The 27,027-nt window shown below is 54.8% G+C and overlaps 1 protein-coding gene across 6 annotated transcripts in view; it reads right to left on the reverse strand.

The window, feature by feature from the left end:
* The window catches only part of LOC144172923 (lysine-specific demethylase 4B-like), a 131,803-nt gene that overhangs the window by 103,107 nt on the left and 1,669 nt on the right, over positions 1-27,027 (reverse strand). For all 6 annotated transcript variants that reach the window (XM_077701518.1, XM_077701522.1, XM_077701520.1 and 3 more), the window contains exons 2-6: positions 15,349-15,692; positions 7,707-7,830; positions 5,278-5,754; positions 5,025-5,203; positions 1,516-1,774 (exon numbers count right to left, since the gene is read on the reverse strand). In XM_077701518.1, the coding sequence (XP_077557644.1) occupies positions 1,516-1,774; positions 5,025-5,203; positions 5,278-5,754; positions 7,707-7,830; positions 15,349-15,689 (1,380 nt within the window). In that variant the 5' untranslated portion in view covers positions 15,690-15,692. The remainder of the gene's footprint in view (positions 1-1,515; positions 1,775-5,024; positions 5,204-5,277; positions 5,755-7,706; positions 7,831-15,348; positions 15,693-27,027) is intronic.

Genomic DNA, 27,027 nt, shown 5'->3' on the forward strand with positions numbered 1-27,027 from the left:
CAGCATAGGCGGAGCGAGTCGTTCCGGAGGTCTGGGCTGGGTGACTTTGGCGGAACAGCGCGGCGGTGGCGGCCACCATGCATCTCAGGTGGGAACTGTCGCTTGTTGTGTGCCATGAGTGCCTGCCTCCCGTTTGCGATCACGACCTGGACGGCGTGATTTGTGAATGCCATCGAGCCTTGTGCTCGCATGCCTTGGGAGTCCCCAAATAAACGCCTGTGCTTCGGCACTACTGCCAACTGTGTCCTCGTACCAGCAAACCTCGCCGGGCTGCCGTAGGTGCGCGAGCCCGCTTGGCTGCCCCACCGTGAGCTAGCGTGGTGGCCTGCCCCGGAGTACTGGCTAGGCCGCCCCTCAGAACCCCACGATACTCCACGCGTTCTCAGCCCGGCCGCCGAGCCCTCTTCGTACGTCGTGGAAACATGAACAGACTCAGACAGCTGCGCGTGCAGAACAGTGGGGACAAGGAAAAGCGGAGTGAGAGTTATGACGTTTGGGCAGCAGCCAAAGACTGCAAAAACCATTGCGTTTTGTTTTAGTGCGTGCTCGCGTCGGTGAATAGGTGTGAAGTACCTCTAGAGCTTTTACACTTTTACACTTGGGGCAGTGAATGAATGGCCGACAATCAAGGTCCGCCAAGGAGGACACGAGGAAGGAAGCAACGAATGTCGCCAGACATGCCCAGGGGACGACATCGGAGCAAAGGGAAACCTGCGAGGCGATTCCAGGGGCAGTGCCTTGCTTGTCGAGCCTAGAGTGGGTTGCGCAACCACACGGCCTCTGCGGGAAAGTATGCAGCAAACAACGGGCTAGCGGTGGTGGAAGTGATGTGGCCCGCTGCGTTGGAGCATGACCGCGTTCTTCCAAAGCCGGCTTCCCGAAGCCCTGGGGATCAAGGGTGGCAGGCAGGGGAGCACCGAGGGGAAGGCACAGCTCAGCAGGCCGGTCGGGGCAGCGATGCGACGCAGTTGCAGCAGCCCCTCCTGGGCTAAGGTGGCCTCAGCCAGAAACCAGTCAGCCAAGTGGCGCCCCGTCCGGCTGGCACGGGTGTGCGCACGCTCAGCAGTCGTCGGCCCCCCCTCCCCGACACCCCCGCACAGCACCAATGCTCTCGCCACCGGCCGCTGCCCCTTACCTCCGAGGGGGTGCACGGCTCGGCCACTGGGGGCAAGCGTCGGGGGACTGGTGTCGGCACGATGCTCGACGCCCCTGTCAGGTCCAAGTCACGCCGCAGGAGAGTTGTGGTGCACGCCTCAAACTACGCCTGTCCCACCGTTGGAGCCAGGGTATCAGAATGCGAAGGAAAAATGCTCTCTCCGCACCACCGCTGTTCTTGCGCATTTGCAGGCTTTGAGATATCCACCCCTGCCCTCGGCACAGAAGCAAAGAGAAGGGAAGCTAGGCCCCGCAGCGTGCACCGCCCCCAACGAAGCCCCTCGAGCAGCAGCGGCCACTCTGCTGGCGAAGACAACAGGGGCCTGCATGCACAGAGCCAGGGGTCCCCGCAGCACTCACCTGCACCAAGCCGCTGTACTGGGCGGCGCTGGGTGGTGGGCGCGGGGGTGCCTTGGCGCGGGGTCCCCGCTTGGCCCCCCTGGCCGGGGGCGCCCCCTTCCGCTTGGAGCCCTTGGAGGGCCGCCGCTGCTTGCGGGGGCCCCCCCTGTCGTCGTCGTCGTCCGGGTCGTAGATCTCCGTGCCGTCCGTGTCGCCGTCCTCCTCGGGCACCAGGCAGCCCTTGGCCAGCACGGGGTGCCGCTTCGACTTGGACTTGATCCTGCACAGGGCAGCCACCGCACCTCCCCCGGTCACCCAGCAGGCCGCTCTGCATCCGCTACACCTGCAATCTCTCTGTCCTCCCTTCTGCAACCCAGCTGTGGGTATTTTCCTTCGCTCACTGTCGGGTTTAACACGCCGACGCAGTGCGGGCGATGAGGCGCGCCGCAGAGGAGGGCTCCGGATTAACCTCAACCACCTGGGGATCTTTCACGTGTGCCGAAATCTCGTACACATGGCCGTTGTCGCTGCTTTCCGCCTCCATCAGAAAAGCGGCCGGGAATCAAACCCGCGTCCTCGTGCTCAGCAGGCTCCGGTATTTTGCCACGGGTTCGGCAGAGGCACTGGCCTCCCTGCTCACAGTGCATTTCCTACTGCACAGCTCCCCCTATTTCGCTCCTGTGCGGCGGCCCACACTTGGGAATCCTGAAAATGCACTTTCAATGCCACACACAACATTGGCCACTTGCCAAGGCCACAGTAGTTGAATGCCACCTTTCCTTTACACAGTGGATCCCCGCTGATACGACCCCCAGTGTTGCGACGAATCACCACGATCCCAGCAACCTGCCCGTAGAAACAATGCATTAAAAATCCTGAAGATACGATGCTTGGTGTGCACGCTTCATACAATGGACCCTCGCAAGGATAAACCGGCATTTTCTTCGCCACCTCATCTCCACTTGTCTTCATTCTAAACACCGTTTGACGCTGCTTGATGGGCAAGGGTCCTCAGGCGGGCCAGGCCCCCAAGCTGAGCAGACGCAAGCAAGCGGGCAGCTACTGGTGGGTGGGAGGTAACCTTCGACAGCCCCAGCACAACAGGTCAAAGTACAGACAAGTGGTCCACGGGACTGCGAATTCAACACTACCATTGAGCCGATTTACATGAACACACATACGACCCAACCGAGGACCCCTTTCTTCGCCCGCTCGATCCAAGCTTCTAAATCCTTTCACGGTACTCCCCCCCCTCCCCTCTCTGCTCACAGTAAAGCCTCGCTACAAGAGGCACTCAAGGGACCAAGAAACACGCCTCTTGTAACCAAGGTCTCTTATACGCAATGTTGCTAACATGGCAAACATTAAAAAGCCAACCAAACCGCCTTCGTTGAAATGCCTCTTATTTTGTGACGAGGTTTTGCTGCATCAGTGCCTTTCAAAGCTGTGCTCTCAGCCTGCTCCTCCCCTCGCACTACCGTCCGCTTCACTTGGCCTTGGCAGTTCCCCACTCGCACCCTCTCCCCTCTCAACCTGCTCGACCCCGTCGGCCTTACATCTCGCGTGCGTGAGGCGCAGGGCGGGCGGGCTGGCGCAGGCATTTTGAGAAACTTGAGGTTTCAGTTCGGAGCTCGCAAAATGTGCGCGCGCCCGTGCTAAATGTACCAGCCTGAATAAGTTCTTGGGCCCCCTGCTGAGCGAGACCGACTACTAGGCCGGCATTTACCCGTACCCCCGATCATACGATGCTCGTGCACAGTCCCCTGAAAGTCGCATTATCCGCGGCACACACTCCAGAAAGCTGCCAGCCATGCTGCCTGTGCCCACTCGGTGCCCACACTGCGTCCCATCTTCACCCCTGGGTGCAGCAGCAGCACGCACTTCTGCCCCTGCGCCGGCCTTGGCCGAAACCCTCTGGCTAGGGCCACCAAGGAGGTGCTCCGCCGCACTGGCTCCGGACTGGCCTGATCAGGCAGCGGCCTGCGGAAGGTGTTCCACCCAGCAGGGTGCCTCGGTGCACGCACCCCCCGCTGCTGCATGAATGGCGGCATCTGTCATGCTTGCTCCTCCAGCCATTCCCTCCGACTGGTGACCCACAGCTACGGCCACGGAATGGTGCTCTGGCACGCCATTTGGCCACAAAGTCCCATGGCTTGAGCCCGCCAAAGTGCCAAGGCACCCCGGGCATCCCCCTGCTCATCGGGTGGGGCCACAGGGCTAGCAGCCCGCCGACGGAGACGCCGCCCTCGCACTGGCACCCTAGAGGCTCACTTCTCTGCCAGCACCCTCCTCTCCCAATGCATGCGACGCACGGTTGCTGTCTTGAGGGGCCTCTCCGGTAGCCCAAAGCCAGGAACCGCGCAGGTCAGACCCGTGCTCCTCGACCGCGGGACGGACTCGGTGGGCGGCCCCGAATGGCTCAACGAGCTTGCGGAGACTCTCAAGATGGCCTGTCCGGCGCGTGTTCCATACCTTCACCAAGCAACAAAGGGCGGTTTGTTGGCACTGGCGACTGCGAACTCGTCCTTTCCTGGGAGCCAGCGGTGCCCTCACAATGCCACCATGGGGACTTGGCTTCTCACGCTCCAGCTTGCTAGAACAGCGCCTCGATAGCCGTCCACACTTGTGCCCGCCTGCTTCTCTGCCTGCCACCAACCCACCCCACTGGCTCACAGTGCCCCTTTTCCCAGCAGATGGAGGCGACACGTAAAAGCGCCCACGTGACGAGATTTCGGCCCCCCCCTTCAGGATCCCCCGGTGGTGCCTGTTCACCAGTAGCCCCCACCCCCAGTGCCCCAAACAGCTGCCGCCGCACTGAGCCACTGCAGCTGCCCCACTCAGACGTCATCAGAAACCACAGGCAGTGGGGAATCCCAAAGTGGCCACTTGGCCCGTGCTTGTGGCAAGCGCGGTGGCAAGGCTTCCCGTCCACACAGCCCGCCCAAGGATTCCCCTGGAAATTTGCAGCCAAACTAGAGGGCCGTGCCCAAAACATGCCCTCAGTAGCACAGCCCAATGACGGGGCTGTCCTGGTGCACAAGCAATGCTCACGCCTTACTCGGCTCGGCTATATCCCCGCAACCAAACCCAGAAAGGGGATGGCTAAAGACACGGCCGCAACCCATCCCTGAAACCCTGCCTCTCGTGTACCTGGCCGCAAGTAGCTCTGTGGCGCAACAAGCTGGCCCAAGGCCCGCAGTTTGCATCTGGGTACAGCAGCAGCAACTACATCAGCATCTAAGCGGGCAGTTGACAGACGCCGCGTCCCTTCGGGAAAGTAGCGCTCCTGCCAAGCAAAGTTTTACAAACACTCCTTGCGACGCTGCTTTAGGGAGAAATGCTGGGGCCAAGGCAGGCCCAAAAGGTGGAAATGTGGCCGGTTTGCTTCCTCGCTTGTTTCCCGCTTTCCACCACCAAACCCAGCCGCAACACGACTCGGGCACACAACAAGGCGAGAACCAATGCTCCCGCATTCTCGCGCCTGGGCGCCCTCGCAGTCCCCTCGCGCAATGCCCCAAGTGAGTGCTCACATGGAGCGCAGCATGGCCATCTCGATGTGGGTGGGCGGCCGGGCGGCCACGCGGCTCGTGGGGTCCTCGGGGTGGCAGCCCACGTCCTGGCCCGCCAGCCACAGCTCGTACCGCTCGGGCTGGAACCGCTTCACAAAGACGTCCATGCTGATCTTGACGCAGTCCTGCCGGCACAGGCACTGCGCCACAGGGAGGGAGGGGGACGCCCCGTCAGGGGACCCGGCAGGCGGGCAAGCCAGCAGCAGCCACCCACCTGGGAGGCCCGCTTGCCGTACTCCACCCAGCGGGGCAGGGCAAAGTTGGTGGACTCGGCACAGTTGAAGCCGTGGTTGAAGCCCGCGTGGTAGCCGTACGGGAAGGTGATCATGAACTCGCCGGCCTCCTGGGTGATCTTGTTGTAGGGGATGGAGTACTGGCGCAGGATCTGGGGCGAGATCACCGTCATCTTGTGCCGCAGGAAGGCGGCGCACTTCTGCGCCGTCGAGTGGAAGAAGCCCGCCGCCAGCCGCTCCAGGCGCCGGCCGTGCTCGGGGGGCACGCAGTACCACGACTTGGGCGCCCCAAAGTGCAGGTAGTTGATCGAGTACAGGTCCATGTCCTCCGTGTGCCACGCAAAGGTCGTCTTCCACATGCCGAAGTACAGGTAGGCCGTGTTCACACCCTCGATCTTGATGCCGTAGTCGCGGTTCACCAGGTCCAGGATCGTGTTCAGTTGGTTGATGTTGAACTCCTGTGGCCGCAAAGAAAATTGCTGCTGCTCACCTGCCGCCCCCGCCACCAAGCCTCATCTGCAACTGCACTGCATGTAGCACGGCATTCGCACGACGCGCGCCTTTCTCGAGGCTGGAAACAGCCGTTCACAAGACACCTGCACGCTACAATCATACTCTCAGAGCTCGAAAACCTCTCAGCTGAAACAAAGGCGGCTCAACGAGTGATGGAGGCTTCGTTTAAACGCAAAGTAGTAATCATTTTGCCGCAAATGGAAGGGGACCGGCAGCGCCCCACAGCTGTTGTGTGCTTGCGATTGGCGAAAACAAACGGACCGCACTTTCAAGCGCAACAAGGCCCCGGGGAAGGGCTTTGGCTGCTGACAGCGTGTGCGGATTCCCGTTCAATTGAATGGTTTGCGCAATTTTCAGACGCCTGTTAATGGCCCTGCAGTTGAACCCCTTCATAAAGGACACGTACTGGGAAGCAGTTTCTGTCTCTTATATGAGACGTCTCTTCAAAGCAGGGAACCGTGTTTTCACTAACTGATCCACCCCTAGTCCAATGCAGGCACCGTACGATTAAAATAAGCTCAAAAGAATGCTACAGCATGTTGCAAAACGTTTATTATAACTCATGTCCTGCCCCCAGAATTTATGAAGTCGTCCTGAATCTGAGTTTTTGTTTCATGGTTGTATTTACAGTGTTTTTTGACAACAGCTTGCGCAAGCTTTCTCTTCTTTCACTGTTTGCAGCTGATGAATTGCAGATGTCGAGTTGACAAGCCTGATGAATGGCCATAGAACACACCTTGTGCTGTGTGTTCTGGCTATTCATCACGCCTGCAGGACTTTAATTGGAGCTACGCGACTAGGAGCCCGCTGCACACTCCTGTTATTCTTGGCTTCCGCATGTGTGGTCGCGTTCGTACACTGGGCAGAAAGCTTTACGCCCTTCTGCACATTGCATTCCCACTGGCAGGGCTTCTCATCGTCGTTTCATGGCTGACTGAACTACTGCGTGTTTGCTGGAGTTACAATAGCGATTGCGGGCATCTGTCGTCCCCTTTGATTCAACAATGGGCGCAACTGCAGGTAGCCACCGCTGGCACCCCGCATAAAGTTCAAATGTCTGTGACAAGCTGACCAAAAATGGAGGACAACCTGCCCCTGACAGCCAACTACCTTGCACATCCAATGCCTGTTATAAAAGAGGCCAAACCATGTGGGTGTCTCACACCCGATGGCCCATGCCTCTCCCAACGAGGTTCGACTGCATTTCGTGCGCGCGGTAGGATCGGCACCGAGTTGTGTTGGCTGTTCCCGGTCCCCTTAGAATCGTGCAAGCACAGTAGTCCTCCGTTCGACCGCTCAGCAGCCGCCTCAGTTTGCATGCCTGGGACGCAGAAGAGAAAGCGTGCGCCATTTGCAGACGCCACCCCTGGTTTGCCAGCAGTTCTCAAGCTATCTCAGCCTCGAACATTCTCGCGTCGTGCCATTTTGCGATTCAAGAACTGCACCACTTCCTGCAGGCTGAATGGGCCAGTTGGCAACGCACCGAACTGGGCCCCGCATACCTGCAAGCGTCCTCGCAGCCGACTTCAATCAGCAGGGGGCTGGAGGAGGAAAAGCGCAAAAACCCGCACTCGTGCAACGTCGACGCTGCGGGAGCCAAGCACCTGGCATTATTTTTTGCTTTTTTTTTTTTTGTTTACCCCGCTAAGCGAAGGGCTTTGTTTCCGATTGTGAGAATGACTGCAACGTGCATGCAAATCTGCGCACACTTTTTCCGCAAAAATGCAAGCACAGCCCAGAATGCGCCTAGTAGCCGCAACAAGCATCGCAACCAGCATACTTGCGTCCCTTCCGGCTGCAACGATCTCTGCCCTAAGCTTGCCCCACATGTGCAGGGGAAAAAAAGGGAAGGGATGCAACCAGTGCAAGAAAAGTTTGCGAGAGCTCTTGGACCCACCTTGACGCCCGGGTCATAGAGGGAGCCCGACACATCGGCGCCGTAGATGGGCGGGTTGTAGGCTATGTTCTTCCAGTACTTGCGCTCCAGGTCCTCATAGTCAAAGTGCACCGGGGCCTTGTACCTGGGGGAAGCGGCACGCCAGCAGTCAGCCATCGTCCTAGCCACTTCCTTTCTTCCCTCCCCTGTGGCCCCACCTGCACTGCACTTCCCCTCCCTTCCCCCGCTCTCCCCACAACACCCCGCTGCCAGCGTTCCCTTGGGCAAGTGCTCCCTGTCGAGTTCGGCCCGCCAACTGGTTCACCAAGGACACAGCACCTGCCCTTGGCCTTCACGTCCGAGGCCTGGAATTTTCTCTCACTTGAAGGTGCGGTCCCTTCCAGAGTGTGGACACCATTCTCACCAATTCTCCAGCCCCTCAAAACCCACGGCACCCCACTGCTGGCTCGGCCTTTTCCCAGCCCAGAGTTTCTACAATGAACTCTCCACCCATGCCGCTCGTGGCTGTCCCAGCAGGAAATGCCCAGCCCTTTGTCGCCCTTAGTACCCACTGTTGTGGCTCTGCATCTTTCCACGATCCCAAAATGTGTCCAGTGTGCCTTTACCATTCTCCCGTACACCTGGCACCCACTGCTTGCCCGTACTTTGATTCCCACTCCCTCAGCCTCTCTTCTCTGTATCGGGCCAACCTCAACTGTGCCCCTTTCCTTGCTGTTCAGGCCTTTCTCTGCATTCCAGATGCCCAGACTAGCAGTTTCCTACGGCCGGCTTTGGCCATGTACTCCTGCGTGCAACCGACCAGCGTCCCCATGCCCTCACAGAGCAGGCATCTGCCCCTCTCCCCATGTTCCTGCTCGTCTGCACAACCTGCCTCAGTTGCATAGCCTTGCAGTAAGCGTACCCAGTCCTAAACTCCTTACCCAGGCCATCTGCTTCCTTCCCGCTCCATCGTGACTTGATTCAAGTGCCCACAAGAGCTGGCTGAAAGGATGGTCTGTTGCCACGCGCCCTCCCGTCACATTTGTGCTCCCGCTTTGCTTTTGTCAACTAACTCATACTGCAGACCAAGCATGGTCCATGCAGGAGAGGGCAATAGAGTTCAAAAACCCCGCCTGGATACACTGCCGTACAGCAATCACATTTCACAAGGCACTCGTGAAGAACCGGCGAAAAAAAAAAACACCGCACGCAAAATGGACCACAAAGCGACAAGAACAAGCTGTGCGTACAGTTTCCCCTCAGCATGACATGGGAGACTGCCAGGTGACCTTGAGCATGCACACCCGATGCGGAAAAGCGCCAGTGTCAATCCGTGCAGCTTTCCTTCCTCAGCCAGAAGTTCCCCCCCCTGCCCCAGGGCCCTGCTCCTCCCCTACCCAGCACTCAGTGTGGGCACCAACACGCCCCACCTCGCCTGGCCTCGCAGGCCCCTCGCCGGCCAACGTCCACGTTGCGGGCCCGTAGGCTAGCGGCATGCGTTGCGAGAGAAGAGACGGCCCACACTGCGACACATGCAGTTGCTTGCCCGCACCAGCCACGGTGGGCGTTTGCACCAAGCTTAGGGCCTGTCTCGCAATGCCTCAGCTGACGGTGCGAGCAAGTCCTTCGAGGCTTTCCCAGCCACGAAAGCTTCCTGTGTTGGCCAGTGCTGCGGGTCCAGTGGCTGGGACGGCTGCGGCCGCACTGCCAGTGCTGTGCGATACACCTTTGTCCACTCACAGCAAAGGGCAAACCATGTGGACTGCAATGCCTCAGGTGTTCCGCCTGACTCTGGCTATCCCTTCACTGTTTGCTTCCCCAGCGGGCGCAAACGTCGAAACAGGTGTAAGCGAGCCGTTGCATGCCACGAGCCGTTGCATGCATGTCAAGTCTAGGCCTGTGTGTGACAAGCATTGGCAATCCAGGGATGTTATTCCAGCCGGTCCGTTCATAATAAGCGGCCGATCTGCGTCTCTCCCGTGCGAGAAGCCCAAGCTCTGCGTCGGAGCCCTCCCCGGGATATCCGACAAAGCCCACCACACAGTTGTGGTCCCAAAGAAACGCGAGTCTTCTTTGTACAATGTCTTGTTTGTATTCTTTGTATTCTTGTCTATTTGCAATGTCTTCTTTGTACAATCTTGTTTGTACAATGTCTCCCATTTCCCTACACCCATCCCGCCACTGCAACAACCCTAGATAAATGAACCCTGGCACGGAACAGCCCCAGGGTGAGCTCTTCTGCATGTGCTGCCTGCTGCGGTCAAAGCTTCCCGTCATGTGTGCTGCGCACGCAAAATCAGCACCAGATATTTTGAGTTCGAAAAGCCCCGCATCGGGTGGGTGGCAGGCGCTCTGTGTGCGAGTTTGTATCTGCTAGGCGCTCGCACTCAGCCTATACCTATGCGCTCAGCCTCACAGCCACCGAAGGCCCATTCTGCTGCTTGCATTTCTTTAGCAGTCTTTCCCTGCCGTCCATGCGCACTTTCCAGCTGCAGACTTCTACTGCTGTCATATTACTGCCACACTATAAAATCACGCGGATGCAGCACTAACCCATCGCGCTAAGAGGCCGGGTTTGCATACCATTTCCTCAGCGCACAAGGTCACCCAGGGCTGTATGCCACTTTAATTCAGCGCTAGTTATCTCATATCATCTAGGTGGCAAATCAAAGGATAGCCAAAAACCGAAACTGACAAATGCCCGCCCTCCTTAAGTGCAAATTTCGCCGCACCTGTCGCAACTAACGAACACTGCCGCATGCATCCCCCGTGACACGCCTCTGTCTTGCAGCTAAGCTCGGTGACAGTAACTGCCACAAAAGCTTGCAGCCTTTCCTCCGCTTTTCCTAGCAGACATGAAGAGCCGCAGAACGTGGGCGAGTTGCCGAGGGAGAAAGAGGGCGGCCAGAAAGTGTCGTGCAAGTCCAACGCCGCGTCCTCGTTGACAGGGGTGGTGATCCTAGCAGCAGCTCTTCTCCCTGAATGGAACTTTGGCCACAGTTCTGTGACAGACAGGCATTCAAGGACTCTGGTGTGAGGCAAAGCCCCACAGAATCGTGCACGAAACATGCTGTCGCGACCCGCACGTTTGAAGCCTAAAAAATGATACAGTTAAACCTCGATATAACGAAGTCGCACTTGGGGTCGCAAATTTCGTTAACTCTTTCCGTACCGCACGCGCGATTTCGATCATGAGCGATCGAAATCGATCGGAGTTTTCAAACGCTGATTTGAAAGTCGCGCCGGGCGCTTTGAAACGTTTGGCGCCATCTACCGTGTAGCACAAGAAATAAGCTTTCATTTGCTGTGTAGTTTGTATTTTTTGAGCCAGGTGGCGGCAGTTTAAAGCCCGCCGGGAGAAGCGTATACGCGGCGTAGTTGCCGCGGAAGATGGCTGCGCCCCCGCGAGCTCGACGCTTGCTCCCAAACACCGCAAATCGCGAGATTCTACTCAATCTTCGGTGGATTTTCGGGACTTTACTAGCAGCAGTGACTCTTCCGATGATTTCGATCAGTCAGACTTGAGTTTTGACAGTGACGATGACGACAATCAGCCCGGAACATCAGCGGCCGCCAACAGGTAAGCGAGCGGCTTGTTTCTCTAGTGTAGCCGGTTTTCTTTGAGTGCTCCGCTGACGGTTCGCGACGTTTATCAGTGTCACGCATGGTTCTATCTTATCTGCAGGGTTTCCACATCCTTTGGCCAAGACTCGCTGCTGCCTCGACAACGGAGTTTTTGCAATAAAAATCTTTACCTAAAACAATCGAGAAAAGCTTTTTTTCTTCGTGGTTTTGAAGCGCTGTAAACAAACTTTTGCAGCTCAGAAACCGCTAAAGTTAGGGCTTTGATTTTTTTAGAGAACACTGTCAAGAAATGCAGAAAACATTTGTATATTTCAGAATTTCTTCTAAAAATTTTTCTTTGAAGTTCTAAAGAGCGTTTTCGCAATTCTGTGCTAAATTTGCCCAAAATGTCTAATTTGACAATTTTTATTTTGCTTTTTCTCTCTTTACAATTTCGTAAAAGTTATGTCAATAAAAAGAGAATCTATTTAGGTTCATTTTCGTGTGCTTTATACATTTTTTCACCCAACAGGTTTTCCATAAAAAAAACATTACCGGAACCCACAAAAAACGGCACTTTTCCCCCGGTACGCAAAGAGTTAAATCGAGAATTTCGTAAAATCAAGGTTTACATTTTACAGTTCATTTAACCAGTTATTGAGGTTTCAAAACCTTGCCCACCGCCAGGAAACAACTATGTAGTTACCTCTTCACTTAAAGCGAAACTGGCCACGAAAATTGTGTGGATTAAGAGTTTCAAGAGTTAGGAAATGAAATTAGGATGGCCGACGGTAGTTCATGCGTCGTCGTAAAACCGGTGCTTTTTCCACAACGCCTCATTAAATATGATAGCAGAATAGGTTTCCACTTTTTCTTTTTTTTCATTTCGGTCACTACTAACGCCACTGTTGGTCAATTGAACCCGCGTCCACACTCTGTGAACTTCACCCCGGCAAGGAGCTCGTTCAAGGTTACACCTCTTTTCGTCCGTTCAGTGGTAGGCTTAGGCGTGGCGTTGAGGGGTGCGGCGGGCCAACAGCGGAAGGCTGCTATGAAACTTTCGAAAGGCTTTTTTCGTGTACAAAGGATCTGCAGTATGGCCACGTGATGCAACAATGACACTCGAGATAAAGCCATGATTGTGAGTTGAGCGGAGTGCTCGTGGACCGCTTCACTGTGTGCAGCAGCGCTTACATGCTCCCACTAAAGCGGGAGGCTTCATTAAATGTCTTCCGGCCAAATTCGATTAAGCAGTTACTTTTACGCCCACTGAGCCCTAAAGAAACTGATTTCTCCGCATCGCAGCTGTCTAACAAACGCAGGTGAAACGAAGATGGCCATGTTCAAAGAGAGCAATTAATTGCTGCCAGCACTCGATGTTCAAGCCGTAGTGAAGAAATCCGTAAGCAGTGCTCGGCGTTTCTTGACCAGGGTGGGCTTTACGTGACGCTCGTATGCTGACAGCGCTAACATTTGCGTGCGCCTGCGTGCCTCCGCAGAACGTCGACAGCATCCATCACTTCGGTGGCCGTCTGTTTCAGACACTTCCTCAGGCTCCTGTTCGGAACACTTTTATTTCCCTTGGAGTGCTCATGCTGCTTAGAAGACTCACCTAATGATGCACGAACAAAATAATTATGCGGTTATCAGCGAGCACAACCTAGAGCAGCAGCACCGTGAGCAAGGACACGTAGAAAAGAAAGCCTGAAGTAGGCTTCGGCAGCCTAAGCATAGAGGGCGCTGGCGTAGGCAACGATGGCAATATCAAAATGGTGGCCGCATATTAAACCGTCCGTGACCGCTAACGATTTGAGGAGCTTCTTTCATCGCTTTTAATTGTTGTCAACCGCAGATTTCACCGCTTTTCTTCCATTTTAGCCTTTTAAGAGTCAATGCGAGCAATGAATGTTTTCAATGTAGGCTGTGAGAGGCAAAATTAAACGTGCTTAGACCGGAATTTCGTTCTTCCTTTCTTGCCGTGACTTCGTTAAATCGGAAGCGTCGCACGAAATTACTTCGTAAAATCGAGATAAAAATACATGCATTTAGCAAAATTTTCATAGAAAACTTGAAAAAGTTCGTTATATCGCAAATTTCGTTACATTGAGGTTCGTTATATCGAGGTTCAACTGTATAATTGGCTTCAGTAGTCTGCAGAGATGCCTCCCAGAAACTTTTGCAGCGATCCAAGGCCAGAAGCACATCGAAAATGGATTTTGATTGTCCCAGCTGCGAGCTACCGCAAATCGGCAGCACTAGCGAAATCCCTATCGGTGGGACGAAATATCTTCCGGCGTGTCTGGCCGGATCAGAATGATGTCATGTAGCCGTTTTGGGAACCGGAAACGATAGCCTGCGCTGCTGTTGTCCGTGGTCTTCGTTTCGGCGGGAGGCGTGTATGTACCTCTGTAAACAGTGCTAGTAAAATTTGTGCACTTCGCGTGCTTTGCGTGTTCGACATCTTTGCTCTTCAGTTGGTGGCCAGCGCGTGCGTGTTCCCTTGCACTGGTGCCGAAAACTGTGCGGTGTCTTATCTGAGCGGCCTGTGCGCGTTGCCGAGCTCGCCAAAGTTCTGTTACGGCAAGCTCGTGGAATGCGAAGCACTGCTCAGTGGAAGCTTGTCCGAGCAAATCGACGGCAGCGCCAAGATGCATTATTTTCCACGTGACCACGCGCAGCGCGGGCTGAGTGCGTGCGCGCCGGCGGCTGCAAGAATTGTCGCCAAAGCCAGTGAGCAGAATGTGCTCGCTGCACTTCTTGGGTGACTGCTACCTGCACAGCCTGACGAAGTTGACGGAGGAGCTGCCGCAAAAGCGGAGTGCAAACAATTAGGCAGTTTTAGAATAGGGGAACACGGCGTTGGGGGCCCCCAAGAAGTCAGGGGAATTTTCTCAGAAGGGGTAAACTGCGCTAACTAGGACGCTACACAGAGAGAGCTACACAAAGGCAGGCGCCTGCCTTTGTGTAGCTCTCTCTGTGTAGCGTCCTACTTGGCGCAGTTTACCCCTTCTGAGAAAATGCACCAACCCGCCCAACCACAAGTCCTTCTAAGTTAGGAGAACCCAAACGCCATGCGCTCGCGCTTAGAGTTTTCGCAGAGGGGCCCCAACAGCCAGCAACCGGCTGGCTTTTCTCGGGTCGGCTCGGGTGATGAGAACTTTTGGCTTAGCATCGAGGCGGATATTTGATCGCCGCTATCTGTGCAAGTGCGCATTACAATCCCTAATGCAACTTCTCACCACGCTATCATCCCCTTTCTCGCATGTGGAACTATATTTTTGCTATAACTGCCATTTGAGTGATCGGTGTCCAACACATCTGCCGCGGCCTGTTTTGATTCTTCCACGCAGGTAGCGGCATATTTCAGCCGCTTGTCGCACTGCGCGCCATATTGTTTGGAACAGATTGTCGAACCTCCGCGGCTGGCCAGCGTAGGCTTAGCATTGGGACATATCTGACCGCCACTTCTAAAATCAGCGCTGATAACAATCCCTAGCACAATTTTTCACAATGGCAACATCTACTTTCTCTTGAGTGGAACTTCTCCAGAGCGACCAGATTGATTCGGCAGAGTGGCGACAAGTTATTGCTACCATAGTCGGCGCCGGTTAGAGCCGCAGCGATATTTAAAAAACGGACGACGGACTCAGCTGTGGCCAAATAAAGTTGTTCTGTCTGCCGATGGCAGCGACTCATCCGAGTCTGATGATTCATTCGACATGTCGACTGCGCGGGCGAGTGCGGACCGTCTGCAATCGTAGCAGACGGTGCGGCAAACGTCCCTGACGTCACGGGTTTTGGACTGACGTTAGCACCAGCACATCTTGCAGCCACAAAACCGTGACGTAATATTGCCCGTCCTGCATTTGAACGGCCATTTGGCGCGCGACGTGAGCGAATTTAAAACTGATTGGAATAAATGTGTTATGAGTAATTCCATGGTGGCGGCTGACCGCTTCTGGTTTGATGTTTGCAATTACGGGACCAACGGGTATTCTTTGCAGCATAAAAAGCAAGAGCGAGAAATTTAGTGGCATTAAGAGAGAGGCTGTTGAGAGTAGGTAGGGTCAACCCCTGGGGACAGAGAGAGAGGCCTCACTTGTCGCTGAGGGCGATGCGCTTGAACTCCTTGACGGTCATGGGCTTCCTCTGGATGTTGTACTGCTCGTAGAGGCCCTGGCCCCCGGACACCTCCTGGCAGATGGGCGACGGGATGGTCATGGCGATGTCCTCGTAGCCGCCCTTGCGGGGCACCCACTCCCGGGGGGGGATGACCTTGGCGAGGCCCGCCCTGTGGGCCCCCTGGGACTCCATGTACTCGAGGTAGCGCGAGAAGTCCCCCATCTCCTCCAGGGTGGGCCGGAACACCATGATCTTGGGCACGCTCGACGTGCTGCCCGGCCCCACCGTCACCCCGCCGCCGGTGGGCTGCTTCTCCATGGCCTGCACCGCAGGAAGTCTGAGAGGGCGGCCCCTCGCCTGCTGCCAGTGGCAACACACCCCACTCTCGAGAAAAAACCGAGTGCAGGTGCGGGAAGCACAGTGGGAGCGTGCTGACCCAAACTTCCGCACTTGACATTCCCCGATGCAAGCTGGTGCACTGTAAGGCCAGCCAAATCGAACCCGACCATGTGACTACGCGTGTGGTGCCCCGGTGCCAGTGCCTCGGCACACGGCCAGGCAACCGAGCCGATGCCAACGCACGTGTTGCCTCAGAAACAGAGAGGAGGACACAGCGGGGCAAAGCCCACCTTTCGGAAGCCACATTCCTGGGGGACTGCGTAGGCATGGGCACAAGTGCAACCGGTGTGCGGTGCGCTGACCGACGGCGATATCGTGCCTCCGGTCAGGTGCGCAGAACCCATCCCTGCCAGTGATGACAAGGCACCAGTGCGGCCGTGCATTGCATGCCTCCCGTCAGCCTCGAAGAAGGCAAGCTCCCGCCACACCCACTCGTAAAGCAGGAAGGGCGGGCGCGCACACTTTTACAGCCCCACAGGCTTCCCGGCTGGTGTTATCCCTCACGCTCACTAGTTCAAACTCTCCTTCCTTTGGACTGCTCTCCTTTGTGGACCAAGTAATGAGCTTTCGCTACCCGCCGCGGTGGCTCAGTGGCATTGTGCTGCTAAGCCCAAGCACTAGGCAGGTTCCCTGTTCTAATGGAGGCAGAAAGCGAAAACACCCGTACGTTAGAGATGTCGGCGCACATTAAAGATGCCCAGGTGGTCAAAATTATTCTGGAGCCCTCCACTACGGTGCGCCTCATCGCCTGAGCAGAGCCGGCGCGTTAAACCACATACTCAATCCATCCACAGCTTCAAAAGCCGTTGCATTAATAACCTTGCCGACAGGGAGAGCCTGCACGCATAGAGGAACACGGCTGGTGCCTGCTGCAAGGCTCCTCCCTCTCTCGTGTCGCCCGCCTCACTCGTGCTTGACGCGTGCTGGGCGAGCGACCCCCAGAAGCAGCCGCTGCTTGGCGACGTCGAGCTCGTGCTCGAGGCCAGCTCGAGTCGACCGCAGCGGGAGTTGTCCTCTGCCCCCAGAAACCCGCAGGATGCGGGGGAAGAGCGCCTCTCCGAGAGCCTCAGCGCCAGCCAGCCCGCCAGAAACTACACTCACGACCCCATAACCGCACCAAAGCCCAACTAGGCTGAATTGGTGTCACTACATAAGGGTACAGAGTATCGGCGCACTCTTCTCATATTTCTCCATGCCGCCACCATCACCATTGGCCAGTTTGCATTACGTGCATTTGTTGACACTGCGGCAGTTCATGGGCGAAGCCATTTTGTTGTTTATGCGTCCTAGTCAATCAACTGTGGCTTGTCCTCCCTGCTCTGCGGGTGCATGCGACTAGCGTCGCTCCGAACGCGAATCCGATGCTGCGCTTCACAGCATTTCAGCGGCAGAAGTCTGTCCAAAGAGGCCGTGCTGCTGCGTCTTCGGCCGTGTTGTTCACAAATGACCCGGTCAAAGGTAGCGGTGAGGCCACAGATGCAGCACTCTCGCAGCGCTGACAAACACCAAAATGGCCGCCGTTGCTCAGTTGCGGGCCTCAGTGACGGTGCTCTGTATCGTATCTAGTGACACTCGGCTGAACTAGTTGCAAGCCCAATCCAGTTGGCCGACTGCTGCTTCAGGGTCCAAGCGTTGCTAGCCTACCAGGAAACAGCTAATTAGCCTGCGCCGAGGAGCCCACTTCACAGGCCTGTGACGGCCTGGTCGGCCATTCACAGTGTTCTCCCAGTCCTTTCGGGAGGGGCGCGTGATGCTGGCATCAGTGAGAGAACATCTGCTGTGTGGTTGGCAGTGCAGCAACTACAAAAAGGAGGCATGGATGCGAAATAGCAAAAGCATTTCCACATGCCTGCAGGGGGATGGAAGCAGTCTTCCAAGGCCCCAACGCCTACTGTCGCTATTCTCCGGGGTGAGTTAGACGTGCTCACTGGGCAGATTGTTGGCAAGAAGGCAGAACCCACTGCACCGCACGCAGCTTCTGAAGCCAACTACTTTCAGGAAAGAGCACTAGCCTGAATCTAGCACTAGCCAGACGTGTTGTAGTCCGTGAACTAGACGGTACTTCACTCCGGGCAGTTGGTTAGAGAAAGTGGGCCCACATGTGCCGTAACCACCACAGCCACTGAGCGGTCGCTGAGGAGCTCACTGCTGCTGCTCGAGCCAGTGCTATCGCAACTTTCACTCTCGTTGAAGAGAAGCATTCTTAGGAGTGCATATTCCCACAGCCTTACAGCCCCTGACCCCTCCCGTGCTGCACAGGCACATTGGGCCCCTTTCCGACCGGGCGGCTGGTCCTTTGCGGTTTCCTGCCACATCCCGTGCTTCGGGGGGAGCCCACCTGCCCCACTGGTCCGCACCAACACGACGACCCGTCTCGAGCCAGCCCCGGCCCTGGAGTTCACGATGCCCTGGCCACGGAACTCACCACTGGCAACACCAAGGCCGCTACTATGGGAAATAATGCAGCAGGATGTTGCCCACAGTGGGCCATCGCAACTGAAGGGTCAGAGCGTGATCTGCCCACCCCATGAGATCAGCCCTGATTTCACGGCCCCGTCAACCATGTGGAACAGGCGAATGGCCTTCCTTTACAACTGCAGGGGCGGCCGCCTAGCCAGTTCACCGAAGGATGCTCTTGCAGCGACGTCACCGTGGAAGACACTGCTGCCCAGCGCAACCACTCCTCACGCTAAGCGAATACAGCCAAGGGGCGGCACACGCCATGTACAGCTACCCTGCCCACTGATGACGGAGGAACGGACTGTCCCCCGCTTCTCGACGTTCTAGTGCACGGTCGCTGCCCCGTGCATTTCTGTGTCGCCTTTGCCGCCGAGCCCCACACTCAAGTCCCACGCACAAATTGCACAGGATCCCAACTGCCCGCCCTCCCAGCAGCACGGCATGGAGCGCAAAGCCCATTGAAGGCCCACATGCCACTACACGCTCTCTGCCCTCAAACCACTTGCCCACAACTTTTGCTGCCTACCTAACTCGTGATGGCAATTATGACGCGGCAGTGCTGCTTGACGCCCCGTTATTTTCGGCGGGACTGGAGCAGTGTTCTGGGAGAAAGGAGGAGCGTGAACATATAATCAGAAGGATAGGTAAGAAATTGGGAGATTGGGAGAGTTGCCAGGTACGGAATCAGCCTCAAAAGGATGTGGCTTCCAGGGAAGCAATGTTTCGAGGGGAACAGGTTGCTGGGAAAGCACTGCCACATCCATGCCTCGCTTCTTCGCATGCCTTTGTGCAAACAGGTTACCCGGTTCAGTAGCTACAGCGCAAAAGGCTGCAGAGGTGAGACTCTTGCCGGCAGCCACCCAACATGACACACTGCCTCGCGCAGCAGCCCCCGGGCACCAACAGGGTCACGCAACCAAGAACGCCTCAGCTCCCACAAGGCAGCCTCAGTCACAGGGTTCTAGACGACACCCAGCATTATCCGAGGCTGTTACACCCGCTCCTGGGTTGACATGGCAGCACCCTGCTGGCACCGCCCCTTCAGCTCGCTACAACTGGGAGTTGTTATGTCGGCCACACGGTGTGGCCAAAAGACAAACATGGAACCCCTTATTGAGGGATGTCCGTCCCATACATATGGCAAGTGCGGTGCCACTCTGCTAGACGTAGCTCGCATTGGCCTCACGGTAGCTGCCATGTTGGTGAACCGCGTGGACGGCGAAAGGCAGTCAGCTCACCTGGTGCTCTTATCTCGACCAGTGCGGTGGTGACGTCACGTGCAAGCTGAGGAGAGATAAATCCAGCCACGCCCTCTCCCCTTACTGCGAATTCCTCCCACCGATTTCGGCAAGCCATGTGAAGCTTTGCCTTAGAAATCAAAAAGCCCTCCCCCACCGGGGAACATGTCGCACCAATTGCACCTGCACAGCCCACATGGTCGGCAAGCACAAACCCCGACTGCCTTGCCCCAACAAAGCAGCTCTCACCCCATGATCAACCTACCCTTGTCCACTGCAGGACACCAGCTCCTCCCACAGACTCATGCCTGCCCCCTCGTCAGTTTTCTCCCGCTGATTCCATGGGGAACGCTCAGGACCACCACGGCCATTCTTGATCTACACAGAGAGGTTGCAGCGTTCCTTTCGCTCACAGCCTGGTGTTCCTCACTTGAAGGCGCTCGCTGAACACCCCCACCCAGACCAATCAGCACCCGGTAACTTATGGGCATTACAGGGGAGGGCAAAGAAAACAGGGCGGTGCTCATTTGTCTCCACACTGCCCCTCGAGACCACTACCGACTTGCCATTCTTGCTCATTGGCTGGCATCCGTCCTGGCAGCTTGTCCGAGGCCGTACTCGTGGACATCCACCTCCACAAGCATTTAATTACCTAGGCTAAACAGGGCAGCCTCTGCATGTCTACTAAACAGTGCTTTCATTCAACTCGTATCTCCAAGCAAAGTTCCCAACGCCCTTTCTTGGGCGGGGGGGGGGGCAACCTTCAGCCTCACATCTCGTGTGGCTCAAATGCGCCCCATTCACCCGTAACCCCAGCTTGCAGTCCAGCCTTCCAAAATGCCCCTTTCAGGCAAGCTGTGAATTATTTGAGAGATGGTGCCACCCTGCTATGTCCCACAATAGTGGCCCGCAAGTTTTCTCCCTTCAGTATAAGGTGCTGTTGGGCTAGTTGGTGCATTATGTATCACGAAACTTCCGCTAAATGGACATACAGACAGACGAAGGAAGACGGACGATGCGCAACTCACAACTATTTATTTGCAAGAAAAGAAGTTGCCTTATATAGGCTTCTACAAGACAGAAAAAACACACAAAAGCAGATAGTAAAATCGATGGCAGCACCACAATACTCAGAGCCCGCCAACCGCTTGCTGTCTAAAAAAACGAAACTCATTGCTAAAAAGTGATAAATGATCCTCAGTAAGAATTAATCAATCAAGAAAGGCACTGGATCACACTTGCCCATGCATTGCCGTGATTGTGGTTGTATGCCGCGCCTCAAAGAAACCATTATCATTGACAGAAGCCATGACACTGGGGCGCGTGAGCTTTCAGAATCGTACTTCATTAAAAAAAATCGCGAGGGGTGCATCAGTGAACCATCATTATCACTTTTTAGCAATGAGTTTCGTTTTTTTAGACAGCAAGCGGTTGGTGGGCTCTGAGTATTGTGGTGCTGCCATCGATTTTACTATCTGCTTTTGTGTGTTTTTTCTGTCTTGTAGAAGCCTATATAAGGCAACTTCTTTACCTGCAAATAAATAGTTGTGAGTTGCGCATCGTCCGTCTTCCTTCGTCTGTCTGTATGTCCATTTAGCACAAGTTTCGTGATACTTTTCTCCCTCCCACAGACTTTTTCACTGCATGCACTGTAGTGGGGCTGTCTATGCAATCAAACTTTTTCGTGATCCATAAATCCCTGATGACACGAATAAGGGCACGAGCAGCCTTTCCAAAATGCTCCAGCTGTAGGAAGTGTGAGCAGCCCTGTATGCGGTTCCACCGCAGTGCCATCCATTTTCCTTTGCAGCGCACGCATGCTGGCACTCTTCCCCACCAGCAGAGCCCCCTCGAGGCAGCCTGAAACCAACACTGCAGGCTTTTGCAGGAGCGCACAGTGCACGGCTAATCCTGCAGCAGGTGCCCCCTCCACTGGGCCTTGGCCACAAACGCCGGCCACTCGCCCCTCCTCCTCCGCCTGCAGAAAGCCGCTCCCCAGCTGCCCCCGTCCCCCTGCCCACTGGACCGGCCCCACCGGCCTCTGCCCTCCCCCTTGCCACCCATTGCGCCTCCAGGCATTCCCACCTCAATCTCTCAGCTTCACTCCTCTCCTCCTCCTGCTTACCAGCCTTCCCTGCTTCCCCTATGTATGGCTACGCCATGCTGCGATTGCTGCTCTTCCCCTTGCCTAGCATCGCAACAGCCCCGATTGGCCCTCAAAATAATTGATTTTGCCCTTCCCTTTCAATCTCTCACTACTTTCGCGAAAACAATGCAGCTCTTGTCCTCGGCCAGAGGCTCCAGAAGCATTGTGAAGTTGCCAGGTGGGGGGGTGTCAAGGCAAATGAAGATGATGACGATTTTGTTGTAGAAATCAGTGTGTGTTTGAAATAGGCAAATTTTTTCACACTGGCCTTCCCAACTGCCCCTTGAATGAAATTATTATTTTTTTAGTTTTAGCTCCTCATCCTCTTAAACCACCCTACATAATGAGAAACTCGAGATTATCTGTTTCATTGGGGAGTGGCAAGCACCTTCACGCCCAACATTGTGAATAAAGTTACAGAGAGGAAATCATTTACTCCTTACAGAAACAGCAAAACTTTAGCGACCGTAATGTCAGCAAACAGTTACAAGACGAAAAGAAACATGGCGAATTAGGCAATAAGTAACACTCCGTCCTGCAGACAAATTCTGGCAAAACGATTGTTGTATTGATCCTACCTCTTTGCAACACTAGAGGCAAATTTTCCTTTCGTTGTAGCCGATTCAACATCCTCATACAGTCATCAGTATCATCCCGATAAAGGCTGCTGCTTGTCAGTTTTGGGGGACAATAATAACTAGAAGAAAAAGCTTTGTGAACGAGACTAGTTTTTATAACACTCGAAACCCAAACAATGAAGGAAAGAGCAATGCGGAACAAGTAACAAATGGGGAACAATATAGAAACTATCGCAAAAGCGGTATAGGAAACCAACACGGGTTCGAACAAGCAAGAAAAAGCCACCACCCGGGAATTAAGTTGAAATGTTCACGTAGCGTGTCGATGCCGTGGCAGTGAAGCGCGCTCCGAGCTCCCGTCACCGTCGTGGCGAACGCAGCTCTCTTGAAGCGCTGCTGTCTCACTGATGCCCGGCGGCACGACTCGCTTGTGGAGATGTCTTGGAAGTTGTGCTCGTGGAGGACCTCTTGGGGCACGGCGCAGGTCCTGTCTCGCTCCACCGTTCACAGTCTCTGGTCTCCCTCCGTGTTCTCTCTCGGGCTTGCTTCTCTGCCACAGGCCGCTGTCGCTGGCAGCTACTAATTCGTCGGTGGCCGGCGCGAGCTCGTGACGTGGTCGCAAGCACTCCGAGCCGTGGACGGTGTGTCGATGAACTTGGCACCGCGTGCATTGCGTCTTCTTCTTTGTCGTCGTTTTTTTGTGCGTCTTTTCATCTCGTGCTGGTCCTTTTTGCCGATGCGATTTCTTCGCATGACACTGGTACAGGCCTGTACCAGACCCCAGGGGCCTTTCCTGCTAGCATGATCACCGTACCTGCAATCCCTCAGCTAATGCTAAAGATTTCGTCCACACTGGCCACTATCTCAGTGTGTACGCTGCATCCAACCCCAGGCTCTCTTCTTTTTCAGTGCCTCAGTCCGTGAAGCCCTCCACTTAGAGATCTTACGATTTCCCAGTTAATACCTGCAAAGTCCTTTAATTGTACAGCAAAAGTGTCCTCGCTAGACAGAGTGCAAATACTCAACAATTCCAGCTTCAAATCCTAGCGGCAGATTAGGTTCTTGGAAATAAAAAAACGCAGTGTCTAGAGTTACGTCTGACAGAACCCAGAATTGAAAACTAAAGTTACGTCCGACAGAACTTTAAGCCAGTGTCTGGAGTTACGTCCAGCTTAACCTGTAAATGATATTGAAGTCACGGCCAACGGAAATGAAAATTAAAGGTACGCCAGACATATCTCGACCCAGAAAATCTTGCGATACGTCAATATGATGTCTCTCCTCCGTTGAAAAGACTTTACGTCGGACATACTCGATGCCCAGAGGCTCAAGAAAGGCACGGTGGACTGACAGTGCAGGCCCGTCCGACACCCCCGCAGGTGTATCCTGAGATTGTGCTATGTGGTTGCCTTGGTTGCTCGACTGTTCGTCTTGTTGGGCATCTGTTGGTGCGATCCCGCCTGGCTTCATGGCGGCGAGGAACCGCCAAGCACTCGTGAACACAAATCCTAGGGTCGAATCCCCCTGGTTTCCTTTCCTTTTTTTGGGGGGGGGGGGGAATGACCATTGGTATGCCTTTTTCTATCATTTTTATAAGAAGAACCTCCCTAGGTGCCAGCTGCCACTCTTGAGTTTTCCCCCGCTTGCAGCCCGGAAAAAAGAGGACCCATCTGTAGCTTGTGATCGATGGCTGTGTTGCTTTAATCAAGCCCGTCCTTCCTTCACCAGCCAAAACAGTGCTTCATCGACAACCTACGACTGTGAAACATTCACTCTGAGTGCACTGTAACAAATTTAACTTTCGTTCCTCTTTCGTAACGAGTTTATGGTGAGCCTGTCCTAAGTTCCCGAAATTTGAACCGTGTTTGTTTTACGCTGTGTGGACCATAAGATAAATGGTACCGCTCCACATCAGCTTCCAAAAATCCAGTGATCGTTGCAGTGCTTCGTGTAATGAAAGCACCGCAATACGTACCACTGCCGTCCATCTTCTAAACATGATGCAGAAATGCATAGCAATGGTCATTGTCTCAAAAGAAGAAGGAGAGGAAAGGAAGTTGTGGGGCGGGGGGGATTCGAACCCAGGACTTCTGTTCACGAGCACGAGGCGGTACCTTGTCACCACGAAGCCAGACTGGATGGCATCTTGAACAGAGGCTTATCAAGACGAACACTCGAGTGACCAATATCCCAACGGCAATCTCGTCCGATGTAAATGGCACGAGATCACACGGGAGGCTCTTCCCCCGTGGCACCACCTCAGGATACACCTGCAAGCGCATCCGACGGGCCGGTACTATCGCGGCCGCACGTAGTGGGAACACGGGAGCGCGTGACCCGAGCTACTACTAGAGCTTCCTAACGGCGCCGCGCAGAAGCAGCATGCATGCGCGTTGTGAGGGTCGGGAGAGTACAGAGCTCATGGCGCGCATCACGTCACCGGGCGGCCGGCGCTAAACGAGCAGCAGACGTTGCCAGCGGCCGTGAGCCGCAGTAACAAACAACTGCAGACGTCTAGGATTTTGCAGATAAGAATTGTCACCGCCAGCTCCGCGACCGGGAGAACCATAACTTTACGAACTTTGTTTGAAGGTAAATACATTTTGTATGCTTTTCGAGGCGAAAAGGTATCAGCGACGGGCTTATCGCTGACGCGTGCGCGCAAATTATTTCGCAGGCTCGTAACAAAGGTGCTGTAAAGTAAATGGCCGAGAGAAACACTTTATTTCAAGCTTTTTCTAATGAAAGACGTTGGTCGGGGCCGTTAAAAAATCGTAAGGAACCAATTGAGACGCCCTTAGTAGTGTGTCCTGTTGCCGTTGACTTCGACGACAGCTGACACTTTGAGGGAAGCGATTCGTAGAGCGCTGTCACAAGTGAAGCGTCGCTTGCCAGCCGCTGCCATTCGGCGAGCACTGCGGCCCACAGCTCGTCCTCAGTGGCTGAAGGCATGGGGGTCCGTTTCAGCGCCACTTTCATGCGACCCCAAACCTTCGCGATGATGTTGAGGTCGGCAGCCTTCAGAACCCATGCCAGCTGCTCGATGCCGGTCTGCTCAAGGTGTGCCTGTACCGAGCGGGCCGTGAGGTGCGTCCCGGATTCGGCCTTCGTAGCGGTATTCTTGGACAATCCTATGCACCGTATGCAGGGGCCTACTCACGAGTTCCCTGATTTGTCGCTGGGAGTAGCCCTTCTTCGACAATTCAACGATCCAGCGCCTGTCTTCTTCAGGAACTCTTGACATGTTGAGATGCTACGGCCCTTCCGTCACTGGCGCGATTTTGTGCGCATTTTATAGCGTCTCTTAACCCAAAGAACTTCCGGAAAGCGGTGGCAGTTTGTTGATGAAGTAAAACCACGCACAAAAGATATATATGCGTGGATCCCTCCATCACTGGCATAAGACGTATTTCAACATGACCGGCGTTTTGGGCTAATTTACGCCCACAAAGATAAAACTTCCCTTAAAGATGACACCCCCACAGATGATGCGGGCAGTGGCCGCACATAGCCAGTGTGGTCACGCATCAAAGATTCATCAGCTCGCGGTGACAATTCTTGCTTGTGAACGCCAAGGTGGCAGAATAGCGGTGTGCATCTGAGGAACGAACCGTGATGTGATCTTGATTTCCAGCAACACATTGCTGCGTATACCTGCGAATGCGGCTGTGAGCCGCTGGCAACGTCTGCTGCTCGTTTAGCACCGGCAGCTCGGATGTAGCAGACGACGTGCTGCCGCCCTGTGACGTGATGCGCGCGATGATCTCTTTACTCTCTGGACCCTCACAGTGCGCATGCATGCTGTTTCCGCACGGTGCCGTTAGAAAGCTCTAGTAGTAGCTCGCGCCACGTGCTCCCGTGTTCCCACTAAGCATGACCGCGATAGTACAGTCACCCACCGGCTAAGTCCTCCGTGCCTTTCTTTAGCCTCTGGGCATCGGGTATGTCCGACGTAAAGTCCTCTCATCGGAGAGGTGCGGAAACAAGAAATCACCCAATACTACCGAACCACGAGACAGACCTTCCCTAGTCCTCACACATCTTTGACCAAAAGCCAAGAAATCACACTCAGACAAATTCAAGGAGGTACTTTTCCCCACCCCATCCATATGCATTTACTCTTTCCTACACAGTACTCTGATAAGTGTAAATTCTGCCACGAACCAGGAACTCTGGCACACGTATTATTCGACTGCACAAAAAACTCGGACCTTCCGCCCCCTTCCCCTGAGCAGTGGGAGATACTGCTGTCCAGCTGTCGACCTGAGGACCAGCTCCTGCTTGTGACCAGGGCTACGGCGGCCTGGAAAGCACATGGGCTCCTGGACTGAGGAACCACTCTCGCATTATTGCGTAATAAAGTTGTCTCTCTCTCTCTCTCCTCTCATCGGAGAAGGGACTTCATTCTGACATACCGAAAGATTTTCGAGGTCTGCGAACGTCCGACGTACCTTTCTTTAATTTTCACTTACGCCGAACGTAACATATACCTCTGCTACACTGGGGTCCAAATGTCCTTTGAACAAAATGTCATTTGACTCAAATGGGTTGCTTCAAATGCCATTCAGTATCCACCGTGCTACACTACAATTTCAATGGCATTTGAAAGCTTTAACAACTGTTCGCTGTGCTGTAGCGGCGCTGTTGTTGCCCCGTTCCGTTTTCGTACACTAATACAACAATCAAACTTAGGAGCAGTCCGAGGCAGTACAATGATATCAAATTAGAAGAGACACCAGTTTTGACTCTAAATATGGCAGTCTTGCACTGTTTTTGTGTTTTTTGCAACTGACCCACTGGTTTTAAGAGTATGTAAATTAAATATGTTGATTTCG

The sequence above is a fragment of the Haemaphysalis longicornis genome, unplaced genomic scaffold (genome assembly GCF_048455015.1).
Source record: "Haemaphysalis longicornis isolate Haplotype H1 unplaced genomic scaffold, Haemaphysalis longicornis Haplotype H1 scaffold_27, whole genome shotgun sequence".
In the NCBI taxonomy this organism is placed as follows: Eukaryota; Metazoa; Arthropoda; class Arachnida; order Ixodida; family Ixodidae; genus Haemaphysalis; species Haemaphysalis longicornis.